Below are 27,763 nucleotides of genomic sequence, written 5' to 3' on the forward strand. Positions count from 1 at the left end.
ATATCGTCTATTTAGCGATTTTAGGAAATTGTAAACATCGATGGCAAACATCGAATGTCGAACCGATATTATCGATGTTTCAAAAATATCGATGCATCGTTTGCGTCCCTAGTGCTATCACTCGGCATGATAGTTTTGATTTTTTAGTAGAAAATTTAAATGTTTGGTAAGGCAATGGCAAAGAAGACTTTCTCAGAACAACCCATCTTCCGTTCGAAAACAAACTGAAAAAGTAAGTCCTTCCAATTGTGAGACAGCATGAACACGCATACCACACTTGGTGAAGAAGCGCAATCTAACATTTGTCCCAATTTTCGTAATTATTGTCATTATCTGTAAACGCTCATATGTATGTATGTATTTGCATGTATATCGTGCAAAAAATAAATAAATAACCTCAATATACGCATCGATAAATAGAACGACAGAAACTGCCCAAATAAACTCATTGCGGTCATTTAGCTGGGAACAATCAACCAAAACTAAACCGGCATACATATGTATGGTCGTTCATGCATACATACATACATACGTGCATATGCGCATAAGGACCCTGCAGGGAAAGCTACTAGTATGCGTTACTTTCCTCTTTTTTTGCAAAATGCATGACATTCCCTTAGCAGGTGCCGTAAGTTTTCCGGCTATTCTTCATCTTTGCAGCTTCTGCAGAAGTCGTTGTGGGGGATTCCTAGCCTCTCCACGTACCTTCCAATGGCAACATGGCCTGTTAGCAGGCCAATGACTGTAGATAAATCCCCTCTGCTCAGCATGAGGGGACATTTCGATTGCTTTTAGTTCCATTTTAGCCACATAAGCTTTGTGTTGCTGCAAGTTGTGAGACTATCCCACCTGTCCCTTACCTGTTTAAGAGATAACTCACTTAAAATGAGCTTGCAGGTACATTGATTTAATTTGAAATGGTTGAACTAATAGGCCATCGCTTCAGCACATACATATATACTTGTTAATGAACTGGTATCTTGCTGACTGGTTTGGCTTCTCACTGCAGGGTATGTATTAACCATGCGTTGTTAGGCATTTGCGTGCATGCTTTTTCCACATTATACACACGCAAGGATGCGGAAATGTTGCTCTTCCACAATTCATATCCCGACAAAACCACAAAATGGCAAAGATAAATTTCAGAACAAACAAATTACAATTTCTGTTGCAACAATCAACCATAGACGATGATAGAAAGAGGGTGAGGGTGATAAATAAAGGCCTGCTTAAGCATTCACATATTACCACCATAAAATGCGATAAATATTAGCATTAAAGTGCAATTACTCGCCACTAATTTTAAATATTTGCAGTAATATTTCGAGAGCATAATTCTTGTTTTTGTGTGCAGCTAGTTTAAAGTAAATTTCATAATCGATACCATTGCAGTAACATACAAACGGCAATAATGTTTGCACTAACTACAAAAAAGACAAAAAAATAGATAAGGTCAAATATAACATATCAACATGGCAGTTACATATGAAAGAACAGCAAATATGACGCACATGTAAAAGTTAATTAAAATCGCATTTATTCTTATGTGTATCTTTACTTTTTATATAAAATAAAAATACCCGTAATTTACAATTTTTAAATCGCTTAATATTTACCGGTACCATCACGGCTTTGAAGTTTTCCACATATTTTATATAGGAAAATATATTTTTCCTTATAAAATCGTTAAAAACAAATATTTTTGATCGAATAAAAATAATAAAATGAATTGTGGTACAAATTTAACTTTAAAATTTTATTAAACATTTTCCTAAACGAGCGTGAGGTGTTTAGGTACACATAAAACAATTTTTTTTTTGTGTATAAGAGATTAAATTATTGGTTCTATAAAAGTAGTTAGTAAAATTTTAAAGTTAAATTTGGACCGTAATTGTATTGCTTGCAGATTTTTAATTCTAATTTTTGGTATTCTTCAGTTCTCGGGGATGGCTGGAAGTTTTGGATCACCCGAATGTATATGTATACAATACCAAATAGCAAACACACAATTGACAGCTCTGACAGTTGCCATTTTGAAGGTAGTGATGATGAATTGAAATACGGCGTTTTCCTTACACCTGCAGCCGGATTCCAACTTTCGCCATAGTTAAATGAATTTTAGCAATTTTTAGCGATTTTCACGATTCTATGTTACTTCTGCAAGAAATTCTTCACTTAGCAGCATTATTTCCATCACTTTACGGATTTTCATCTGAAATTTCTTTAAAGAATCGAAGTGTGCACAGTTTATTTCATTTTAAAAAGTTCGGTAAAAAAGTCGGACGAGATCTTTACGAATTTCTTAAAATTTCTCTACAGTTTAGAATACTCTGAAAAAATGGTTTGCAGGGATGATTCGAAATTCATAAATTAAAAAACAAAAATATCTGTTATTAAATTATTGAGGAGATATTCCTATCTAAAATTAAATTTTCACTTAACGTTTCGTTATTACCAAACTCTCCACTGTTATTAGTTGCATATATAAAGAATGCTAATGCTGCTTTGTGACACATTTACCAAAACGTTTTGCTCCAATGACCGCTCACCATGAGAAAAAAATCTCGAAGTTGGATCGATTGTATTTTCTCAAGGATTTGGGAAGGCTGTTCATCAATGGTCTTTGCAAATCGGCTCGAATGTCTTTGTAAAATACTCATGGTTACGTTACAGGAGAAAAAATTTAATTTAAATTGAGACTACTATTTTTTGTTATCCCATATGTACATTCATTCTCGCTATTTATTACCATGGAAAAGCAAAAAACATGATATACATAATGTACAAAAATATGCAACGTAAGCCAAAGTTTAAATTTCACTCTAAAATCTTCTTCAATTAACGGGAATACGAATTTTCCATTAAATTATCACTGTATGCTTAACACTGGGAATTGCAAAGAAAATTATTAATTTTTTTGGGTATTCTAATGAAAATTTGTCTCTTCTTAACTTTTCAGTGCAAATATTGATTTTATTTCGAAACAGTCTTGTTTTTACTGAACCCATTTTTGCAATCAAACCTATTGACAGGATAATTGAATCTTTATGCAATTGCAATATAAAAGTGGTACTTTTAAGCAACTATTTTTTCAGTTTTTTTCACTAGAAATCTATATCTAAAATGACGAATTTAGAAATGGTTCGGAACCATAGAAAAAGGGATGCAGAACGAACTAGATCCTATTTGTCGAATTTAGAACTATTTCGGAACTATCGAATAAGGGATGCAGCGGGGGCTTGTTTACTTTACATAGATATGTGTTCGGCAGCTTTTTCGTTCAAATACGCTTATATTCTGTGCTTCGCAGATGCTTTTTCATAGCTTGGTAATACAAAAATAAAATTTGTGTTAACATTTCAACATCTTGGGACCGTCTGGAATCTAAGAAATAACAGCGAGCACCTCTGCAAACTCAGCTACAGCTAAAGGTATGTAAACGTACATTTCTTACAATTATTCAAACAAATCTAATTTCAAATTAAAAACACTTTTCTTCCAAAATAACTTAAAATCGCACACACGGAAGAACCAAAAAGATTGAAAAATCATGATACTTTTTTCTTTCGTCTGTCGACAATTGACACTTCCTAGGACATCGCCATGTTAAATTCGCCAGTTGCTTGCATGCAAAAGAGATTTATCGCGAACCAGTACTGGGTCGAATATACTAGAAGCGCCCCAGTTCAGAACTAGAGATTTTCCCCACAGGGTAATTCTGTTAACTTGCTATTTGCGTTGTCGTTTCTATCTTTTAGCATGTGAAAGCTGAGCAGTAAATGCATAAATTCTCACTTCTCGTACAATACGAAAATACCTCCGCGGGAAGACCTCCGACTCTAACATCTTTGGTCGAGAGTTCAAATCGGGGTGGAGGCAATTGTTAGTTTTCAGATTTAATACATGTAAATTGTTGCGTGCTGCTTCAAAATTGAAGAGAAAACAATAACATTCAAAAAAAAACAACTAAAATAATAAAGTAAAAAAATGTAAAATAAAATGGAATCTGTAAGAGAAAGGAACAAACGAAAAATATCCCAAAATAGAATCTTAGACATTTTTTCTCATGGAATACTAACTTTTCCCGATCCGTGCAAAATAGAACCAGTTCGGAACGAGTTCAAAATTTCTGCAGAGGAGATCAATTGCCACTTCGTTGGACATAGCCATGTTAAAAACGCCAGTTGAAAGCATTGATTTGGGGATAGTTACACGAACAACCAGTTGCGTCCCTTTTCAAGCTAGTTTGGCACGTGTTCTTAATCAGTTCGATTTCCTGCAGGACTAGTACACAAATATGTATGTATGTGTGCATACATATAATATCCTACTTCTAGGCCTTTTCGATTTCAATTCAACTCAATTAATGCGTTGCCAATTAGTGAAACGGTCACTGTGAATCGAATCATGTAGGCAAAGAATTGGCAGGAAATGTAGATATTGACGAATATATTTAAGTATAATGCAAGAAAAAAGGTAATATACACATTAAAGTTTTGTGGTGATCACAAGCTAACTATAAATTTGACATTTTTTGCGATGGAAATAATGTATTTTCAGCTGGCTGCTCCTCCAATGGGGTTATGCAAAAAACTCTAACCGCCTTAAAATTCATAGACACATACCGTCGACGCCACGGTAAAAGTTGCTTTTAGTAAAATTTTACAGCAGAGCGACGTTAAGTAATAACTACGCACCACCTTGAAGGTTTGAAAATAGCCTTGCGTTATCCTTTGTTTACTTTACTTATTGACCTTAAAAAAATATATTTGTTTCGCTAAAATTTAAGTAATAAATGAAAGATGGTAGTAATAAAATAAAAATAGAGCAATTAGAGTTAGCAGTTTTTATAGTAAATCAAAATCTGCTGTGAACATTACTGTGTACAGTATTTGTTTACTGTTCCAGTATTTGTTGTTTGTAATAAGCAATTCCACCGCTAACAAAGAACTCGCCTTGGCCATTTTTTGTAGACGTTGGGGGCTTTTTGTTAGCACTGAATCCGAATAGCTAGGAACGTAGCATATATGTATGTATGTATTTTGGATATATAAACTCACGCTCCTATAAATTCAGGATTCAATGATAGATTCACGAAAATTTGACTCCGATTAATTCAGCAATAGCCCCATCGGCGTAGCCAGAATGAAATTTAGGGGGGGCTCGACCCTATTAAGCTGGCATTTCAGGGTACTATTTTATATATATATAAGGAAAATTTGAAAGTTAGGGGGGGGTGGGGCTCGAGCACCCCCTGCCCCTACCTGGATACGCCCATGAATAGCCCTGACTGTCTTTATAGGCGCTATGGACGAGTATCACATATAGTTGGGGGAGTACTTTGTACATATATGTACATGTCATTTAATTTTTTTTTAAGTAATTGATTCAATGCTGAAAATGCGGCGCATATTGCAATCTCCAATCCAGCCAACCTGCCAATAGGCAAATTGGATTTTCACCTTCTGAAAGGCGGCTGCAAAAGCTGTTCAACTTTGTGTTTGATGCAACTGACGGCTACTTTGTATGTATGTATGTGAATATTTATTGGAAGTTCTGTTTAAAATGCAAGTTGACCGTGTGCAGAAGCAGCATAAAAACTCGTATTTTTTGTGTTAACAAGAATTTAAAAAAAGGCACCTTGGAAAAATTGTTTGCTATAGTAGTGTATGTATATTCATTGATTCCAATCTAGAAAAGAAGCAAACTTTAAGAAAATCCATATATTCAACTTCAACTAAGTCATCGTCAATATTATCATGCACAAATCCTTAAAAGTTGAAGTGACCCCTATGGGAGCCACTTATTACACTTATTACTTTGATGGGCAACTGAATGTGTTTTAAAACCCCAACTAAGTTAAATAGAAGAGTTTTATTACAAAAACATGGCTAAATCAGCTCGTCGTGCTGATATTTCACTTATTTATTGATATAACTTTTTTAAGAATCAGTCCCTTTTTTTTGGTACATACATACACTGGACCAAAGTTAAAATATCCACGAAAGGTATAAAAAGTTATTGTCTTTATATGTATGTGTATAAAAACAGCTGCTTACCCGAAAAATGATGGCCTCGCGTTCCGCTTGTGTTACTTTACCGAAAATGTTATTCATGATTTCTAAGAACTTGTCACGCGGCAACGAAGTCGCCTCATCCTTGTCAAAATAATCGATAAAATCGTAAAGCAGAAAGTAAGTGCCTGCAAAAGATGTAAAAGGTAATGAAGATTTTATTGTTATTTTTGAAATGCTTTTCAGGATTTTAAATACAAGTATGTACTTAACTTAATATATACACATAAACATTCCTATAATTGAAGTTGTGAATATGTTAATAAGTATGTTAGTAGTATATTAAAATAAAAACGATTTACAAATTCTGCAGTAGTATCGCTTTCTTTGGACATTCTTTGTAATAAATGCCTATGCGCTACCACTCGCAAGGTTGGTCCTAAAAACTCGCATCATCCATATCATTTATAAAAAATTTGAATAAAATTTTTTTGTTAAAAAAATATTGTAATTTTTTTAATTTTGTACTCATTCGATTAATGAACAAATTATATACCAATCGAAAGTATTAAGCCTATGAAATGTGAAAACGTTGGGTTATATATTTTTGCCCTGGCCTACCTATCGGGTTGGCAGGTATGAACAGGTAGGTAATACTAGTAACTTTCACTCATCTGTTTAACACATTCTAAAGGCTTTATGCCTTCGATTGGTATATTTATAATTTGTTCATTAAACAAATGAGTGCAAAATTAAAAAAAATATAATAACTTTTGTTTTACTAACTGAAAATATGCTGGGCAGGATTTTTTTCAGCCAACCAGTTAAACTCCATGCAAAGTAGATTTCATCCATTAAACTGTTGGGTGAAAATAGTGCCCTTGTCGGAATTATTTCGAAATTTCAGTTTTGTGGGAAAACGCAATCAAAGTTTGATCAACTCATACAGTTAGTACACCAAAAGAAAAACAGACGGCAAGCCGCATATCTTGGCCACTTTTGGGAAGTTTATTCATATGTTAGGTTAAACATATTCTACTTATCAATCTTATTAATTGTATGATGAAATCTCCAAAATCGTAAATTGTGAGTTACATCTCTATATTATTAAACGTGCGATATATTGCGGAACGATTTTCCGTCACACCTTGTCCAACCCTAAATATACAATACAAGTTAAAATCTAATTATCCAGTATGTCATATTTAGTTGTACATTCTTAATAAACTAAATAAATTTAAAACCATTTACAGTTATTTTCTCTCTTTCGAATTTTGCAAAACTTCCAAGATTCAGTATCGAGAAAATCAAGGTACCTATTCAGAGGGACCCGTTGTAGATATGCATAGCACTTGGGAGAGTAGACGTCATTGAAAATTAAAGTTATTGTCCCAATGCACGCTTGCTTTGCTTACTTCGCTTTGAGAACTGTCAGAAAATTATTGAACATAACAACAATGTATGAAAGTTGGCCAGGTGACAGCTTGACTTCACTTGCTTGAAGGTGTCGAATAACCAAAATCTCGATTTAATAGCGCTTTGTGCGCGCTTAATGTATTCAAAAGAAATTCTGATAACTTTTTTGCTTTAGGGTGGCCCAAAAAAGTTTAAATGTTAAGCACTCGCCCACTAGGATTTTTTGATTGAAAAAAGAGTACCTGTATTTTTTTGATAAAAAAATTAATTTATAACTTCACACATAATACATAATTCGATTGGAAAATCATATTTCTCTTCAGGTAACTTCCTGTAATGATACCCAAATATTTATTTTACCTTTCTACTAACGATTTTTTATGGGTCAACCCATTGCATTTTTTGAGGATATTGGGTACCTATAAAAAATAGTACAAAATAGTAGTAGAGTTTTCTGTTCGGAAAATATTGATCTTCAAGAGTTCTATATCATTTTTGCGAACAAGTGTTTTTCCCATATAAAATACATGGAGAACTTCAAGGGCTTTGGGGCAGTTCTAAATATCATTTTTATTAAAGCAAAAAATAAGACTATTCTTTTTTTACATTTAATTTTTCTAAATTCTAGCAATTGAGAGCTTAACATTTTAAACTGTTTTCTCCCCGCATGCATTGTTGGACCATGCCAATGTACATTCACACAAACCTACGTGTAAATAAATGACATAATTAAAAAAAATAAAATCGCGATAACTGCAAGGACATAAATCGGAGTAAAATAAAAATTATTCCTTGTTTACATATTTTCCATTCGGAGGTTTGCTATTGCCTGCGGCGGCGGCAGTTTTCTAAATTTTTTGCGATGCTGCTTTGACCACGGCTTGAACTCAAGCCCTGCGCAGTGGAAAGTCGCACTGCTTACCACTAGTAATATATTCTATATGTAAATGTATGAACTACACATTTAATAATTCTGTTATTAACAACGCGAAAAAATATTAAGCCGGTTGTAACTTTAAATGTTTTTTTTTTTTGTTCACATTTTTCGAGTGTACACGTGAGAACGAATATGATAGATGTGTAATGTCAGCATCGAAAGCTATGAAGAAAAGCAACACCAAAAATCGAGCATTTTCAAAAACAATCACTTCAAAGTGTAACAACAGTAAAATCTTAATAAGAATCGCCTATGGGGTACTTCACTCAATGGCAACAACGGCAACAATAAACAAAAACAAAAACAAAGAATAAAGCCAAAGTACATAGTAAATAACTAAGCGAGTAAGTGAGTGGGGAAAATGCATGTCAAGGGTACGAGTATAGCAAGCGAGATTAACCGCAACAAGCAGACGCACCCCGATATACATATGTACGATACATACAGATGTACTACATACATATGAATTCGTTAATACACCGCACGCAGTAAGAAATTAAACCGTATGTCCAAGGACTAGTTCTTTTGCATTACTTTCACGATTTTCTTAAGTTGAATTTGGGAGGTAATTAATCATAAAGTTCAGTTTACAATTTGTAAAAAAGAAGGAAATTACTCTGAGAAAAATAAAATTTGTATTGGCACATGAACATTGTAACATATATTCCAAATATATGGCTATTCACAAGGTGTCATAAATTTTTAAACATTCAAAACACTCTTGCAGTTGCCATGAACCATCCAAAAATGTGTCTACTCCAGGGCTTCGGAGCGGAGCGAAGCAAAAGAATAGGGAGCTAAGGAGCAAAGAATTTTAGCTGGAGCGGAGCTAGAATAAAGAGGTAAAAAAAAAAACATTAGCTCCTTAGATCCTTAAATAATAATCTTCAGTTAATAATTTTGCTTAGTTTTGTTATTTTCGTCACTGTAAACTACCGCGCTAAATAAATTTCCATTCCATTTATTTTACCTGACAATTTTGTTCATTGCACAATCACCAACAGTCAAGGATAATAGCCACATGAAGTTGAACGGCGATGTATATGCATATCGTTACCTTAATATAGAAAGGCCCTATCTCACATCATCGCAGAAAAGCAAAAAAGACGTAAATAACTAAATTTTTTGTATTGCATAAAACGAAGGGGGACTTATAATTCGATGAAATTCAGCATAATCAATCAAAAATTTAATTTTGGATTTTTTCGTTAGTTACGGCTTTCTGTATTTCAGAGACGTTGTGAGATAAGGTCCTCTATATTAATGTATCCATAAAAGTACATACATACATTGATACATTTAATTTCTGTTTGGATGCAGGGGTGATCCTAGAGCATCTAGATGCCTTTCTGCATCAAAAAGGGAATTGAAAAAAAAGTTCGCCTACGTTTTTTTGGCGGTTAGGGCTCGATATGTAAGTAAGTACGTAAATAAATAAATAAAAAAGTGGATTATTGGGAGCGGAGTTAGAGCGTAGCGATAAAAAAAATCCTTTGCTCCGAAGCCCTGGTTTACTCTTTATAAAATGTATAGTAATATAACAATATGAAAAGTTTTGATACCTTTTGAATCACCCAATTATAAATATATACTATAAACGAATTAAGGGAATGAAAGTGTTCAAACCAATTGCAGTCCTTAACTACTCCAGCTGATACATAACAAAGTGTTTGCCCCTATGTAATCGTCATTTAAATATACCAGTACCACTTATAAATGAAGACCAATTAGAACTAATATGATAATACTTTCGCCAATCAGAACTAATCTGAAAAAAGTGTAATTTACAGCAAAGTTGCTTTGCTTGCATGCGTTTGCAACCATTACAATACCAACCCTACAACGATAAACAATGTCAAGAGCAGCAAGTCAAGTCAAGCAGCGTCAACGGCAACGACATCAGAAAAACAAAACAATAACATTTACAACAACTATTAGAGGAATAACAACAGCAGACACTTTATTAACAACATTACATTGGCAGGATCATTATAAAAACAAAAACAATAAGTATTGCAGCAACGACAGCCTGCAAACAAACACCCCTGTAGGCCGCCAGGTAGTTCAAATTATTAATGCTTTCCACCTCACTTTTCATCTGCGAGCATAACAACTTACATGACCTCGCATGAATGACTTGGTGTAGTACAAAAAGCAATACAGTGAAATCGTTCGTATTCCATCGGGCGTCTATGCTAACACAAATGTTTTTTCACACTGATGGTAGAGCTGGAAAACTATCGATGGCACTATCTGGTTTCTGACTATCGAAAACATCGATGGTTTTGTTAGCACTATCGATAGTTTTCACTCATACATACATTGTTCAGTAACATACATATTTCAGAGCGCAGATGCTGCTTGAAACCTTAAAAAAATATCGTCATATTTTAGCAATTCTGATCTTATTTTCAATAAAAGTTGTTATGTTTAATTTTTGGACTGTTTTAATCAAAACTATCGATAAAACTATCGATAGTGTCGATATTTTCGATAGTATCGATACTATCGATGATTGTGACTATCGACTATCGATGGCCACGAGATCTGATACACAGCCTCTACAACTTCATATACTGAGTACATAGCTGCTTACTACCTAAAATTGTTATCTACTCGCTTCGTATCAATTTATTTCTTCGGCTTCTCCCACTTTACACTTTAGTTAGTTGCAAATTCAGCTACTCAAAATGCACCTGACTAGGCACTACATTTTTGTAGTAACTGCGATAAAACTAGCAAAAGTATAAATTAGTAACTGCGATAAAACTAGCAAAAACATAAATTCTTACATGAACACCTAACAAAATGGCCTAGTGGGACATATGCGCAGCTAATAGTACTTGACGTGAGTTCTGCTATGAACACATGTTGTGTACACGTGACTGCGCCTCAAGTTATGCTTGAGAACTTCTTAGTTTCTATTTTGCCTTCATTAAAATATGCATATACTTGCAATTATGTAGATGATTTAGTTAGTTGAGGTTTTATTTTGCCGTGGTTAATTTCTGGTAATTTTAATTTTGGTCTCCAATTCTTTTAATAGTTAAGATAGAAGGGACTTTTTATTAGTGTTCCCCCAGCGGTTAAAATTTAACCACTGGTATCGTGAGTTGAGGTGAGGTGAGGCGTGTTGAGGCGTGGTAAGTCGAGTGGTGAGAGGCGGTGAAGTTAGTTGAGTTGAAATTAAGTAGGGTGAACTGAGGTGAGCAACATAACATGACCTAACGTTTCATAATCTTTTGCCTCTTTATCTCTATTCCTTTCTGTGTTTCTATCCTAGTCTCTATATTTGTAATTTTTCTTTATCTCTATTATCCTTATCTTTATCTTCATTTTTATCTTTATCCTAATCTTTATATTTAAAATTAACTTTTTAGCTTTATCTTAACTACATCTTTGGCTTTATATTTACGTACTTTTATTTTTATCTTTATCCTTTTCCTCATCTACATACATATTCATGGTATCAACCTCGGTAGATAATAACTTGTTCCATTCAATGTTTATGAGAACTTTTATCCAGAGACAACAAAATAGTATATCAAAATGAGCCACAACGGAATGCTAAAGGACCCATCAATCAAGAAGGTGTTTGTTACATGTGCTCCCGAGAAGAAAATCAGTATATGTCTATATAAGTTGCAATGTATCTACCTTGGTATATAATTATAAACCCATGTATACAAAAAACTTAAATTAAAAAGGTTTCGAAAACCTACTACTAAATAATTTATTTTATTTCCTCTTGAAAAATGGCGAAAATTTGGTAACTGAGTTAAAACTATTTTGAAATTTGACGAAAACTTTCGAAGTTATTAGCAAATGAAAATCCAAATATCTAACCGATTAGATACTATGAAAGTGAAGGTTAAACCGCTGCTTACCACCTTTCATTATTTCAGGATCAATAATAAAGCATCCATTTGCGATGCATTTCCGTCTCCAACCATGTACATAAAGGATAGGATTTACTCTAAATGCCCTCCTGTGCCCCGTGAGAAATACCGCCCTGTTACCTTAAACCTACATGAAATATTAAAAAAAAGTAAGTGCGCCTGGGCCACGCTGAAGAAGTGAAACTTACGTTACATATCGAGTTTTTGTCTCATAACGAAGATATACATATATGTACGTGTAGCTTTGCTTTAGGTTATATTTTATCTTTTTTCTATCTAGATCCCTAACTCTACCCTTTTCGTTCTAATTACATTTATGTATTCTGTTTTCCTTTATTTACCTTTATACACTATTGTTCATATAAAATTGAAGTGTTTAAGTTTACCTTGGTCTTCATGTTTTTATCTTTTATAAATTTGCTTTTATCCTTTTCTTCATCTACATATTCACCAAGATGATGTGAGGTACGATAACATGACAAGATGCTATGTGATGTGACGTCAGGTAATGCGATGCATGTGATAGAACGGCATGTCACGCCAAATGATGTCATCTCATTTGATGTCACATCATATATATCGATAACAAAATCGATAGTAACAAGGACAAAAAATATCAATAACAAAACCGCTAAAATTATAGATAAAAAATTCGTTAAAAATATCGATAACTAAGTCGATAACAATATCGATAAAAGAATTGATAAACATATCGATAACAAAATCAATAAAAGTATCGATAACAAAATCGATAAAAAGTCCGATAACAAAATCGATAAAACATATCGATATCCAACTCCATAAAAAATATCGATAATAAAATCGATAAACAAATAGATAAAAATATCGCTTCTTTTATCGATAATTCCTAAGAGTACCGAAAATCCAGAAATAGTTCCCAGGTTGGGTCTCTGTGTCTCTATCTATATATTTTTGTGGGTTCGTATCGAAATTCTGGTACTACAAAATTCGAAACAAGAAATTCTGCTTAAGAAAATTCAGCTTTCTCCTTTTAGAAAATTCTGCTTTTGACAATTCTGCTTTTCAAAATACTGAATTACAAAATTCTGTTTTAAAATATAATGTAAAAAATGTTAAATAGGACATGTCATTACTTTGAAAAGTGCGCACTTTTTGAAAGCAATGCATGTCCTATTTAATATTGTTTACATTATGTTTTAAAACAGAATTTTGTAAGTCAGTATTTTTAGTTAGTTTGACAAATCTTTTATTACTAGAAATTATCAGTAGTCGGTGCATGACAGCGTGCATTGGAAACAGAAACCTTTTCTAGAACGTAAAACAGTGGCGACGTGTGTTAAAATTAGTTGTTGGAGGAAGCAACTCCCAGTTTTATAATCTTTTTTTACAAGAACTTATTTTTTCTGAAATCTAAAATTTTCAGAAAGTAAAACGAGTATTTAAAAAGAAGCAGTTTATAAGAACTATGAAAAATGACTCAAGTCACACAGTTTTTTTTTTAAGAGATGCAAATCTCAAAATATTGTAATTAACTAAAACAAAATGCTGTTTTCATATAATGAAAATAAAACTGTGATCGTATGGAATAGTAGCTTATGTCAGGAAGCTGGCTTTACTGTAATGCGGCATTCACTTTATTCTTTAAACGACAAGGTATTTTTTTATGAGACTTAATAAAAATTTTGACTTGCTGGTACCGGAACTATTTCTGCACGTTTATTTGCCAAAGTTTTCTAACGGCTCGGCGCCAGTTAGTCATTCACAATCGTATGCTGCGAATGCCACATTATACTAAAGCCATCCTTTTGGCATAAGCTGTATGTATGGAACAGTAAGAACACGCTGTAAGAATTTGTATAATTTTCGCTAAGCATAACAGATTTTTAGGTCGCTTAGAACATATTTCCTAAATGTAGATTTAAGACAAAGGGCCGGTGCCAATCTGCCGCCTTGTGCCGGTGCTTCGAGAGCACCTTGTGTAAGTCCAGGGCTGTGTACGTATGTATGTTCATGTTTCGGCATATTTATTAGTGTAATTTTGGATTGATGTTTATGCTTTATTTTAAACTAATTTGTGTGGGACGAAAAACTATGCTGATGCAGACATGGGTTGGGTATATACCATCCGGACTAGAGAATTTGTATGCACTAAAAGTTTAAGTGGCCAGGGTAACCTCTCTTAACTGACGTTACTTGAGGAATACAACCTAGGAATTGCATTTCTAACACAATCTTAATAATATCCTCCAGGGTAGTCAGCGTAGGTCCCGTGCATATGCCATTCAAATGATCCAGTCTAAGAGACTTATGTAAGTCTTGCGCAACAGGCAGGGAGAAGGTTCAACCGCAGTGCTCACCCAAGCAGTTAGGGTTGATTTATAAGTTGACTAAACATCGATTATTTCAGCCTGGTTGAATCCGTTAGCCGAGGCTCAATGAGGTTGTGGTTCCATCAGGAAACATCTCTTTGGGGTGTTCATTGGACAGCTCGCTTCGAAGGATAATAATTGTACCATAAAGTTCAATACCTTTTGAAAAATATCAATTTGATTTTATGTAACGGATGCTCACAGATACATACAAACAAAAGTGCTTAAATTGTAGAAATTTCAGAAGGTTTCTTTTTTTTGTGAATTAAATTTTTGGCCGCAGTCATGCCGCGGTTGGCCTGGAATACACCTTTTGCTATATTTATAAATGTTTACACGTACAATTATGCATTCGCATGCTTAGCTCGTTATAGTTTTGCTAGTTATGTAAATTTTTCACGCATTAAAGGATTTAATACTCGTTTTCTTTGCAGACCGTTGCTTTTAATTCACTTCTTCCTTTTACTTAGCCAATATGTATACATACATACAAATGTGCAGACGGCAAGCCCATCTTTTTTTCAACAAATTACAATTATGTAAATTACATCGTTAATGTAAGCCAACATTGAGAAAAATGCTAAAAAAAAATTAAACCTTTTCCGGTCTGACTCGGCCTTTTCGCTCACACTAGCGCTTCACTACACTTTGCGCGTTTGATGTTTCGACTTTTGGGCACCTGCATTGCGGTTAATCTGATTACAGCTTCAATTTTAATTTAACATATTTTGAAGGCAGATGTGTGTGTGTGTGTGTGTATATAAGTACCCTGTAAGAAATCAACTGTTGTATATGGACCTGTGCATACCATACCTGCCTTGTAACAGGTGATAGGTAACAAGATCAACGGAAATAAGGCCAATTGACACTATTTCGCATACTGGTACCTTTTGAAAAGGTAATAACGTCAATTGACTATATTTCGCACCAGTATGCGACATAGTGGCAATTAACCTTATTACCGTTGTAACATTCAGGGCGAATTCACAGTGCTTAGTTAAACCATTGTTAACTAAACCACCAACAAGAGTTTAATTATGAATTTATATTCAGAGTCACATAGTTAACTAGGGAAATTCGTATCGCCTGAAAATATAAAAATTCTAAAAATCAATACTTTTCTATTCAAATTTGAAATTCGTTCCACAAAAAAAAACTTTATTTCACAATAGTTTAACTATGGGGGCATACTGGTTTAAACTTTTGTTAACTGAGCGTTGTGAATATGAAAATCAGTAGTTAAACTCTTATTTGTGGCTAACTACGCACTGTGAATTTTGCCCTCAGGTGAAGTCATCACGAGATTGCCATAAAAAATGTCAACTCACTATTTTCTTACCCTCACATTAGAAAATTCAACATTTTATTGTGGGAATTTTTTCATTGCTTCATCGTCACAATAGAAGAGTCTTTGCCAGCCGTAGAATCCTTGTATTTTGACGGAACTACATACATAAGTATTTACAAAACTTGTTATCCTTCCAGAAAGATAATATTTTATGAACCAGTTTTCGATTTCTTTCAGGGTTGGTATACATTTGGTATACTGACGACAGCTTAAGCGAAAAATGTGTAATGCGCTGTGTCTTATATTGTACATATTGAGGTGCTGTTTTCGTTAGAATTTTATCGCTGTTCTTGTGGGCGTGTGTGCCGGCTGCCGCTATCACGCTGTGCCACTTTTCACCTTAATGCGTGATGTGCGCTGTGGTAACCACTTGTGACTGCTTTTATACTTCAAGTGAGATAAGCGCCGTTTTTCACTTATGTGCATACATAATTTATGCGTGTCATATCAATATACATTCATACGTCATGGCGCACACATATGTATTTATTTATGTTTGTTTTTCAGGAATGATAGATCCATATATTTTTAGAAAACAAGGTGTAATCCTTACTAATTATTATTTTTATTTTTTTATATTATAAATCCGAAAGTGAGTTTGTTTATTTGTTACGCTTTCACGCTTTAGCTACTCAACCGATTCCCATTCAAAAATTTGCCAAAATTTGTGGAATGTGTGTACAGAAGTTGATATGGTATCGATGGGAACTGTTATCCTCCTATTTTCTTTATATAGAAATACATATTTACTTTTTAGTAAAGTTTTGCATAAATTAGGTAACTTTTCGTAACTGAATTTTCCATCCCCGATGGAATATCAGCTGTAACAGAGGGCCAGAAACAAACAGCTGTTTGCTCTTCGTTCACTAAAAATACTTGCAAGTCAAAATTAAACATGCCTAGCAGGGTTGCATAGAGAATCTGACACAAATTAGTTTTCAATTAACCATTAATTGGCAATTAATAATTTGAAATTTTTTATGATAATTGGGTAACAATAAAATGCCTGTTTGAACAAAGTCTAAAGCTCATTAGTGATTTTAGGCAATATTTGCACGTGAACTTAAGATTGGGTCGTAGATTACGGATCTGTATACCCTTTTCTAGATCAGGTAATTTTAGCAAGGAAACAAATTTAAAAACAACTCAGCAAAAACCAAACTGACTTTAATTCTCATATACAAATTTGACACTACCGTTAATTTATTCATGATGAAATGATCGTATCGAAATCAAAAATTATGGGACCACCTCTGAGGTAGCACCTTTCCTTAAAAAAAAAAATATAGCAATCGGTTAACGTGGGCCAAAGTAATGCGGTAACATATACATTAAACAGAATATTCCGACGAATTGATAACCTCCTCCTTTTTTTGAAGTCGCTTAATAAAAAATCTCTTGTATTTTTTTTTATTTCTATTTAAGTCTGTTCTTTTGCCAAAAAATCGAGCTACTAGTGATGAAAATCGATGAATGAATAAACATGTTTCGAATGGTCAAATGAAAATGTGCAATAATTTTTCGTATTAAATAGGAGCAGGAAATAACGTTACTCATACGCCACAGCGCACATGGTCGTACTAGTACATACTCGGACATGGCGTATGAGTAACATTTTCCATGTTGAAGCTTGGATTTTTTTCATTCGCAATGCAAACATAAAATTAAAATATCTTTGGAAAATGACCTGATTTACAGATCTGTTATCTACGTCCCAAAATTAAGTTTACGTGTCGCGGCGTTTTTTGTGTCATTTTAAAGTCCCAACAGTGTAATCGAAGGCATTTTTTGTGAATGTCATCAGATCTGCAATGTATCTCCGATTTTCCAAAATTAGATGTCATATTAAAGTTTTGGCAATAAGGCTTATTTGATAATAGTTGTCACCTGTTAAAAATTTGCATTCAATGAGTTGTTACAAAAAATTATACACAAGTTATATGAAATATCAAAATTGGTAATAGCAAAAATATGGTTCATCAAAATCTGTGTACAACATTAAAACTTTTGGTCGATATTCTAGGCTCGCCCATGTCCATCAAAGTTCAAGTGGTAAAAAAAATTGTCTTAGCTTATTTCGATTCTCTACAAAAATGGTCCATAATACTTTCGAAGGTAATTGCAATTTTAATAAAAAGTGTGTTGATAAATTTATTTATTAATTTTTAGTTTTTGAGCACATTGACCTTTGATGGACTTGGGCGAGCCTAAGATATTGACCAAAAATTTGATGGAAAAAATACGACTGTACTAATATTTACGATGCAATTTTAATTGTTTTGATGTATTGTTTATGAGCTTTGTACCACGATTATGTCTTTTAGGAAGAATTTATAAAAAATTATAGTTTAAAAAACTAAAACCTCGCTATTAAAATTTCCTTTCGTACTGTCATCTGGTTACTTTAAGCATCGAAGTTTGAAGCAATTCCCATTCGTCTGTCATTAGGTATGTAACTTGAGAATGGAAACAACTGCATCTTTTAGGCGCATCAATATTACATAGTTACATCCCGAGCTAATAAAAGCGAGGTAATAAAAAACAACATAGTCCAACCGGTAGAAATTATAGCTACTATTTTGGAGATCTCCTGGTCAGACTTATTTTTCTAGACTTCAGCAAGGATCGAACCCACATCATCGATGTGCAAAATCAGAAGTGCTAACCACTGAGCTATGCACACCACGTAAACTCTTGTTGATAACTCAAATAAACAAAAAACATAATCGTGGTACAAAGCTGAATAATATTGACAAATAAAAAATGTTAGAAATTTTTGAAAATTTCTTTTTGAATGGAAATTTTGCCAATGATTTAGCGTTTCAACGTCTTACGGGTTGACTAGTTAGATTTTAACAAGTAATTCACTTATATAAATTGCCACATTGTTAAATTGTAACTGTAAACACGAGTTCATGTATAATTGTCTCATAAAAAAATTTGTTAAAAAAAATTTTTTTTTTTTAAATTACTTTATGCTATATCAAAAAATTGGAAGCCTGGAAAAAGAAATAACTACAAAAATATAATAAATATACACATATGGGCAGCTGATTAACTTAAGTGACATTTTGACCAGTTTTGGTTATTTTCCTTTTGTTTGTTTAATGTTTATATTTTTTATATAAAAATTTGGCGCATTATATAACCAGCACCACGTAAATCCACATCTCAAACTTCGTACCAAATTAATAAAAATTCAACCAACTTTAACAGTTATGTACATCCAAAAATTTTAAAATTTTTATTCAGAATTTTAAGTATGCCTATTAAATTATTTAAAAGCGCTAGAAAATCGCACTGAATTTTAATATTTTTTTTTTACTGTTTTTGGTGCAACGGATTTTCTTCCACATAAAAGTATTTGTCGAGCATACTTTAATAAAAATTATTAAAAATTGATGCGTTTTTCCAGCATTGTGAAATTTGCACTTTAACCTAATAAAATTTAATTGGCTAAAAATCTGCATGCCAAAATATTTCTAAATATTTTTGGGTGTAATTGTGAAAGTTTATTTAATTGTAATACATTTTGTACGAAGTTTGAAATGTGGACTTATCTATGTGGTGCTGGTTATTCAATGTGCTAAACTTTTATAAAAAACTTATAAACCTTTAATAGACAAAATTAAAATAGGCAAAACTAGTCAAAATGTCATTTAACTTAATAAGCTGACCACAAGAGTACTTATTTATCCAAAAGGGCAAAAAAAGAACAAAGAAAACTTCGTAAAGTGGCAGACGGGCATTACTCTTATCACCAGTAGCAATATGGCATAAACTAACACATATATGTATGCATCATTTATGTACATGTAAAGCACTCCACTTAAAGCATGGGAAAGCATTGAGGCAAGTAAAAAGGCCAAACTCGTTCGTAAATACATACGAGTATTTTCAATTTCCATGCGCTCAAGGACATACAAAGTAAACTTCATTTCAGTGCAAACATATATATCTACATACATATAAATTGTGTATACATAAAAAACATATGAATTACCTGCGATGTCTGTACATTGAGAAGAGCGCAGATAAATGGTAGTGTAACACAAGACTAAGGCATAGATGTAGCTGCTGCGTTGTCCTCCGCTGCGGTAAATTTAAATATTTATCTTCTCTTTTTTTTCGCAAGCATTCTTTGTTAACTTTTATTGTGTTTGTCGTTATAATGTGTATGCAGATGTGTAATACATACAGTGACGAACAAAAGTATTAGCACAGCGAATTTTTCGCAATGTATGCAAAGTTTTTTATTCTTATTTATTTGCGATAATTTTTAATAAAAATATGGTTTACACTCAATCAAAAAACGTATAAGTCAAATCTTCAAACTTTGTGCGAATCTCAGAAAAATCCAATAAATTTGTATACTAATTTGCACCTATTTATTCAGATTTTTTTGAAAAATTCTTGGAATGCAGTTTTATAGCCCATTCAATTTTAGTATAAGAAAGTGCAAGTTTAAAGTTGCTAGAAAATCGCGTTGATTTTTGGCAATTTTTTTCACGTAGGTTCTTCCATACAAAGTATGTTCGACAATTATTTTTGTATTGAAAAAATAAGCAACACCTTCTACTAAGAAAATCGCCAAAAATCAACGCGATTTTCTCGCAACTTCCAGCTTGCAATTTCTTATACAAAAAGGGCTAGAAAACTGCATTCTTAGAATTTTTCCAAAAAAAAATCTAAATAAAAAATTGCAAATTAGTATGCAAATTCATACAATTTTCTTGAGTTTTTCACAAAGTTTGCAGATTTGATGTTTATGTTTTTTGGTGGAGTATGAACCATATTTTCATGAAAAATTATCGCAAATAAATAGAATTAAAAAGCCTGGCATATATTGCGATCGTGTGCGATATGTAGATACATACTGTGTATGTAAATATGTAATAATATGTAGTGTTGGACAAAGTGATAAGTGTATTTGCACTCTTATGTTGAAATGTATTCTTACCCTGCAAACGATTGTGCGTCTAATCTCTAAGGAGAGTATAAATACTTGGATGTGTAACCATAGTCATTAATTACTTTGGACTGATTTCTTACGAGTACAATTAACGAGGCCGAGTAAAACTAAATCTCAGCGAACGACATTTTTTATTTGAAATAGCGGTTAGTTGAATATCATACCCGTTGGGGTAGTGTCTGCATAGGATATACAAGAGCTCGAAAGTGGTATTATTCGCATTCCCTCAAGTCATCCCAGCTTAGTCGCATTTTTCGACTGGGGGTAGCTTTTGTAAATGCGAAATTGTAAGTGTGCGGTGGTGTGTATTGGTCGCGCGTGCACGCGTTATTTGGTATCGATTTCTACGCATTATTAACTACTTCAAATTGCCTCGCTTGGATCAGATCCATAGATAACTATATTTATTCGGCGTGTAAATTTGATTATAATTATATATTTTGTATTCAAACTGGTAGTTTTCGTGGAAGCGACACTCACTATTTATTGTACGTGAATACCATCCTTCGGGTCGCTATATGTACTAACAAAAGTATATACATATATGTACATGTCAATAGTATGTAGGAAATTTATTATTTTTTTTATGAGAGACTTAGTAAAAAGAGACCATCCGTTGCTTCGATATGAATGAGGCAAGATGTTTGCAAATGGACGTAAGCGACGTCGTTTTGGCGGTTAGGGCTGGATATAGCTACATCCTGGTCAAACAAAACCAAATTATTTCCTATGTTGGTTTAAGTATAAATTATGTTTTTGTATTTATATTGAATATTAGGAGCTAATTTTGGTATTTAGCAGTAGGTTGGTTAAGAATAAAAATAAAAATAAAAATAAAATATACCAAATCAAGCCTTTGTTTCGCTTTTTTTTCTGAATGTCTGCTTCACTATATACCTTATTTATATTAAAGAACGCTCTCCGATCGATCAATAGTGCCCAAAAACACGTGCCTATTCACTTGGTGTTTCAGCAAACAAGATGACTAAACGACTGGCTAGCTGTTACGAAGTAAAATGCCTCGATCGGAGTTGTTTATCGAGCACTACTGAAATAAGGATACATATTCAGAACTTCAGATTCCTTGGAAAATCCTTGGTATACTCATTTTCATTGCTGGTGTTTTCGATAGGGTAGGAAAATTATCTACTGTGCTATGATTTTCCCTAACTCCTTGTTAACTTTGATTTGCAGACAAACTGATTTCGGCATTGTGCCCTCTTCTGCTTCGTTTTTCTTCTGAATAGTTTTTGTTTGTCCGTCATTATTTATGGCCGTGCTAATGGCCGTTGGTCTCCTCTTAGCGGATTCTATTTTTTAGTCTAACCAGTAGTTGGTGTTCTATGTGTGTATCCTTAGGTAGTTAGAAGTCAGCTGCATACATATTCTTGTGGCCTCGATTCTCAGGTAGGTAAAAGTCAGTTATTTTCTTCCTATTGCAGGGCTTCTGTCTTGTGTGACAAGGACAAGGGGTGATGGACAATCGTTGCACAAAACATTAACTTCTGTACATCCTTTGAAAGACCAAGAAATTGCCTTTTTTTCTGCTAAATAGATAGAGTATATTCGATTAAGAGTGTCCACGATTTAGCTTTCCCTGATTCCATATACACATTTGATGTTGCATTTTTTGCCTTTTTTTTGCCTATTGAAAATACTGAATTTTCAAACGTTCCATATTTAAATTGGGCGCCACTTGTATCAACTCACGTCGAGCGCACGTTTAGTACATTCAAGGCTGTGTTAAAGCCTGTTCTGTTACCAAAAAAATCAAGTTGATAATGAAGAACTTCGATGGATAAATAAAGAAGTAATGTGTAAAGTGGTAATATGATAATGGGCAAAGATTTTTTGTATAAAAAATGAGCAGGAAATAATGTTACTCATACGCCATGGACACCTGAAAATATCTCGAAACTTAGCCATAGAATAAAAAATTGCTTAGAATTTCGGAATCAGTGTAATATTTCAGTTTTTGTCTTTTTTAATGCCTTTTTTGTAAGCAGCAGCATAGAGAAAAAAACTTTAAAATACCAAAATGTAGCAGCACAAGCAATATGAAAAAGTAGCAAAACAATAGAAACTGAGCTGCATTGCATGGAAATGGAAGTTTTCTGCGTACGCAGAGCAGCTAAACAGTTGTTACTTATATGTGTATGTATGTAAATTATGTAAAAGTTTTTAGGTACATAAGTACATTCACATTTTGGCACAATAAGCTTCTGAGTTCTTTATACCACATCGCTTTTCATTTAAAGTACATATACAAAATTGTAGCGCTTTTAAACTTTTTTGATATTTACTTTTCGCTTTTTTCCCTGCAGTATTTTGTATTATTTCTTTCTCGTTTTGATGATTACTCAAAAATTCAGAGCGCACGTGCCGCGGCGATTTGCATGTGTCATGTAGTAAAAACCATTTCGCGCTCACAATGGTGCGTTTGGCCGAGTTTCTCTACTAATTTGTGGTGTGCGGCTCAAAGTTGACAAAGAAATGAATGAATGAATGAATCGAATGGCAAAGGTTTTACGTATATTAATAAGCCACAATAAAAGAGACAGGAGAAGCTTTATCATATGCCGAATTGTCTGCGGTGGGGCGTCCGCAGTTAGAAAGCAAGTTTTCTGTAATTTTTGGATATTTATGGGCGAAGGATCGAACCTGAGTGCACTACCGGGTGTGCAAGTATACACATCTAATCACTCAGCTATGGCGGCAGCCGTTAATAAATAAAAAAGCTTTATTTTGTATAATGTTTGCATATACATATATACATACATACATATGTAGTATGAATACAAAGAGGCACGCGTGCTTCACCCAGCCGGGTGAAGAGTAAGTTGCTGGTAAGGCATTATAATGTGCTTGTACTTTATACTGGGTCAAATTCGGGGGTTTACAAGTACATATGTATATGCGTGTATACTTTTTTCTTTTACCTTTCTCTACGTTTTGATGACTGTCAACTTTTTTGTTTACTGCCACCAATTTAAATGCCAACTGGTTGCACTGTTTGTGTGAATATCGCGCAGCGTGAATGCGGCAAAAGTGCGACAATTAAAAACAAGGTGAAAGTACGCTTGGTGGACGAGTTAACCCGTGAATTTTTATGTAAATTAGCGCGGGGCGTATAAGTGACATTTTATATACGTACGTACATATTAGGGTGATCATTAAAATATCAACATCGTAAGGTACAAAGGTGACTTAGTACAAAATAAAGGCATCCACGAAAATTTCAATTATTAAGAAAATTGTGATCGGCTACCATGGTTTAACAACATTTTTTTTTTATCGAAAAATTCGGAAAAAATTTGACTTTGGCCGCTATAACTCAGCGATTATATAAATGTATTTAAATAAGTTTCAATAATATGTCAAATTTATCAGATTTAAGTCAAGATTTTGTCGATTTTTTTTCGATTAAATATTCAACATTTTTTATTAAGCTTGAGGCCGTTTTTAATGAAAAACTATTTGAAAAAATTATAGAAGTGATAGCTAAGTTCGCCTTAATTCTTGTTGCTTTTTTCCACTTTTTAATTTTTTATTTTTTTTTAATTTTTGAAATTTTCGTGAATGCCTCCATTGTATACTCCTAATTTTTATTTTTTTTTTTACTGTGAAATTTTTGTGGGTGTTTTTATTTTATACGTTAATATGTTGATATTTTTAAGGACCACCCTAACACGTATGTATGCATATCGCTAGCTTAGAGTGAAAAGTTGCTAAGTCCACTTTTTAGATATTTTGATACAGGAGGGTAGGGAAATTAAATGTGCATTGTTTTGAAAAGGATAAAGGTACTCGTTTTATTTATTCTTGTTTAAATTCAAGGAAAGGAAGCTTTGCTAAGTCCAAAAAAAGCACCGAAAATACGATAAGGACAAAATAGTACGAAATATTTGAATAAAAATCGAAGCCCTCTGATTCGTATGGGATATTACTTTCCTTAGAACAAGCAAAATCTTGTATTTGTTCAAAGTTTTGCGAATGTCTTGAGAAAAGAAGAAGATAAGAAGAATTTTCCTCTCGTGTAAACTTTTTAAAATCAGACTTAGCAACTTTACACTCTAAGCTAGCTATATGTATATTTTCACATTACGTTAACACACATTGTTATATCATAGGTGTACATAGCTAGGCTAAACATTATTAAAGGGCAAAAAACTTAATTTTTTAAAGCGAAAAGAAAACACGTGGAGAAAACTAGCATTATCAAATAAAAAATAGTAGCAATCCACTTAGGGTCTTCACCTAAAGTCGTGATGTAGGTGGTGATTGAACTCCGATAGCGGCATTCACCAGGCGAGAGTTTGTAAAACTTCCTTGAATATCTCTCGCTGAATGTCGCTTAGGGCTTATCTGTATGACGTTAGATCCCGTAGTTGTGAGATGCTTGTGAGTTCATAGATATGCCTAGTTCAGCAATTGTTTCTCTATGAATATTAAAATATGTTCTCCGACTATTAGCATTGAGCGCTAGTTATGCAGGTGGTGTTCAGGCGAAATAATAAGGCATCATCCAGACGTTTTCCGGAGAACGGCGGTCCTCTGTGACCAAAGTATGTGGTGCAGAGTAATATTGAAGGCAGCCTCTAATATGTTCTTGTTATTGACCATTTTCGTCCATCTAGTTAAAAGGTACGCCGTTGATTTTGTAGGGGACAAGGTAACGCTCGGTACAGTGAAGGGGTGAAAAAGATCGAAGAGTTAACCGTTTACTTTCAAACATAAGTCATCCCCGTATATAAAGTCGTCAGTTTACAGAAAAAGTCCGATACGTAAATAATTAAAGGGGACATCCCTCTGTGGGACGCACTGTTAAATCTCGAAAAAGTACTGACGACAGTCGACCAACTCGAGGTCGTTCCCATTGAAAAAATAATTCGTATTTTCGTTTGCTAGAAACCTTAGGATAGGTACACACAGAAAGCGACGCCAAGCCGAGCAGAGCGGTTCCGAGTAGAGTGAAGCTTCCAAATTGCCTTAACTGTATGAGTGTGTTCAAAAGAAAATTCATAAAAGGTGGCGCTACCGAAGAAGTTGATTTCTCATTAAAATACAATCATTATGTGAAGTCGGCATAAAACTGTAGGTTTCTCCCCTTCATGAAGCTCGGCCGAACACAAACGTATTGTACAAGTATCTAGTATTATTATTATTTGATACAAGTTTTTGTGCGGACAGGAAGCGTGGCTAGTTCAAAGCACGGTTTAGGATGCCTTTTGAAGAAAAAATGGATGTGGCTTTGAGGTTCATCGAGCCCATTTCCTAGACGTTGGGTATGACTGCAACGTCAGCGACTGAGTTAGGCCGTTTGCCGAACTCTCATATTGAATTGGCTGAGCGAACGGCGAGAATAAGCACGGCTGTCGGCATTTAGAGGTTCTGCTGCCAGTTTTCTATTATACCAGCAAAACCGCGAATATTTCTTTTGACTAGCCTGGAGCATGACGAAGATCTCCTATCAGTTCGATTTTTTACATTACTGTTGCCTATTATCACCTACTTATATGCGTTTAGAAGCAATTTCTGACTGCGGACGTTCGGAGCTAATCTCAAAAAATTTGCCTTACCTTGCACCTTCATTGCAAGTATTCGGCTATAGAGGCGGTGCGACGCTTCTCATTGTGCAAATCGCTAGGTCGTTGATCGTTCGCTTTTATCTCCTAGAGACGACTTTACTGGCTTTATGTAAAGTTTTCGACTAGCTTCTTTTGAATGCAGGCATATCGGTTAATTGCTGGAGCAGATTCAACAATCGTTTGTAGTTGCATTAGTTTGTGGGAGGAACACTTGCAAACACAATATGCATTTCACTTGCCAGAGTCAGTTGAAATACGGAAAGCCTCAAACCAAAAGCGGTTAGAATAGAAGTATTATTCAGTACTATTTTTCGACATATTGCTTTAGCAGAATTTCCTCTATCTACTATTAAACTATCGTTCAGAGACATTACGAAAACTTCGAAAAATCAAATTTCATTTTCTTCAAAAGATTTAGGTTACAAAGTACGGCTATTTTCTTTCATTTACTATCCCAGCAAACACGAAAATCAGGACAACCCAGTTTCTAACACCCACTCGTTTAAACGTATTACTTTCACGAACTTGACCTACAATTAACACGCGTATAGAATAAAAACCACACAGCAATATGTTTTAATAACTTGTAATACGCTGCGTATACGCAACATTTATTATATGCAAGTGTCTATACATATGTATGTACTATGCATATGTCCATACCCTGCAGGAAATGTATCTAACTATAAGCTAACTTTAAGGAGCTATAAGTAACTTATTATCTGAAAATTTTTTTTTGACGAAAGCTAACTATATTTCTATGGTGATGGCCGCGAAATAGTCAAGGGTGGTTACCTCTGCATTAGATGTAGTCAAGGATGGTTACCTCTGCATTTGATGTAAGTAACTTGTAACTAACTACTTTTGGACATAAAAAATCAATAGGAAAAACAAAATATTTTTTATTAATTTTTTATTTACTTTATTTTATCACATTTCATATTTATTTACATATTCTGCTGTAGTTGATCCCATATTCGAACATGAAGTTTTGATCCTCCTTTTATTTGTCCTCAATTCGAAAAAGTATTTGGAAGTGCAGCATATTTAAATAGAAACGCGTTTAAAGAACACAATCTCGAGCTTTACTCCTGCATTACTTGTCCACTTGTTTCAAGTTAGCTTTTTGTAGCTAACTACAAGTTATATATGTTATAGAAATCCCGCAAAAAAGCTAACTACAAGTAGGTTATTTTTTATCAATTGATTTTTTTTCTGCAGGGTATGTGTAATACCAG

The 27,763-nt window shown here is 33.8% G+C and overlaps 1 protein-coding gene across 2 annotated transcripts in view; it reads right to left on the bottom strand.

Moving 5' to 3' along the window:
- Nucleotides 1-27,763, bottom strand: part of LOC118737836 (acetylcholinesterase) — a 325,799-nt gene that overhangs the window by 59,663 nt on the left and 238,373 nt on the right. For both annotated transcript variants that reach the window (XM_036468619.1, XM_036468618.1), the window contains one exon: nt 6,060-6,202. In XM_036468619.1, the coding sequence (XP_036324512.1) occupies nt 6,060-6,202 (143 nt within the window). The remainder of the gene's footprint in view (nt 1-6,059; nt 6,203-27,763) is intronic.

Source organism: Rhagoletis pomonella, unplaced genomic scaffold, assembly GCF_013731165.1.
Source record: "Rhagoletis pomonella isolate Grant_MI unplaced genomic scaffold, Rhpom_1.0 Rhpom_scaffold_00004, whole genome shotgun sequence".
NCBI lineage: Eukaryota > Metazoa > Arthropoda > Insecta > Diptera > Tephritidae > Rhagoletis > Rhagoletis pomonella.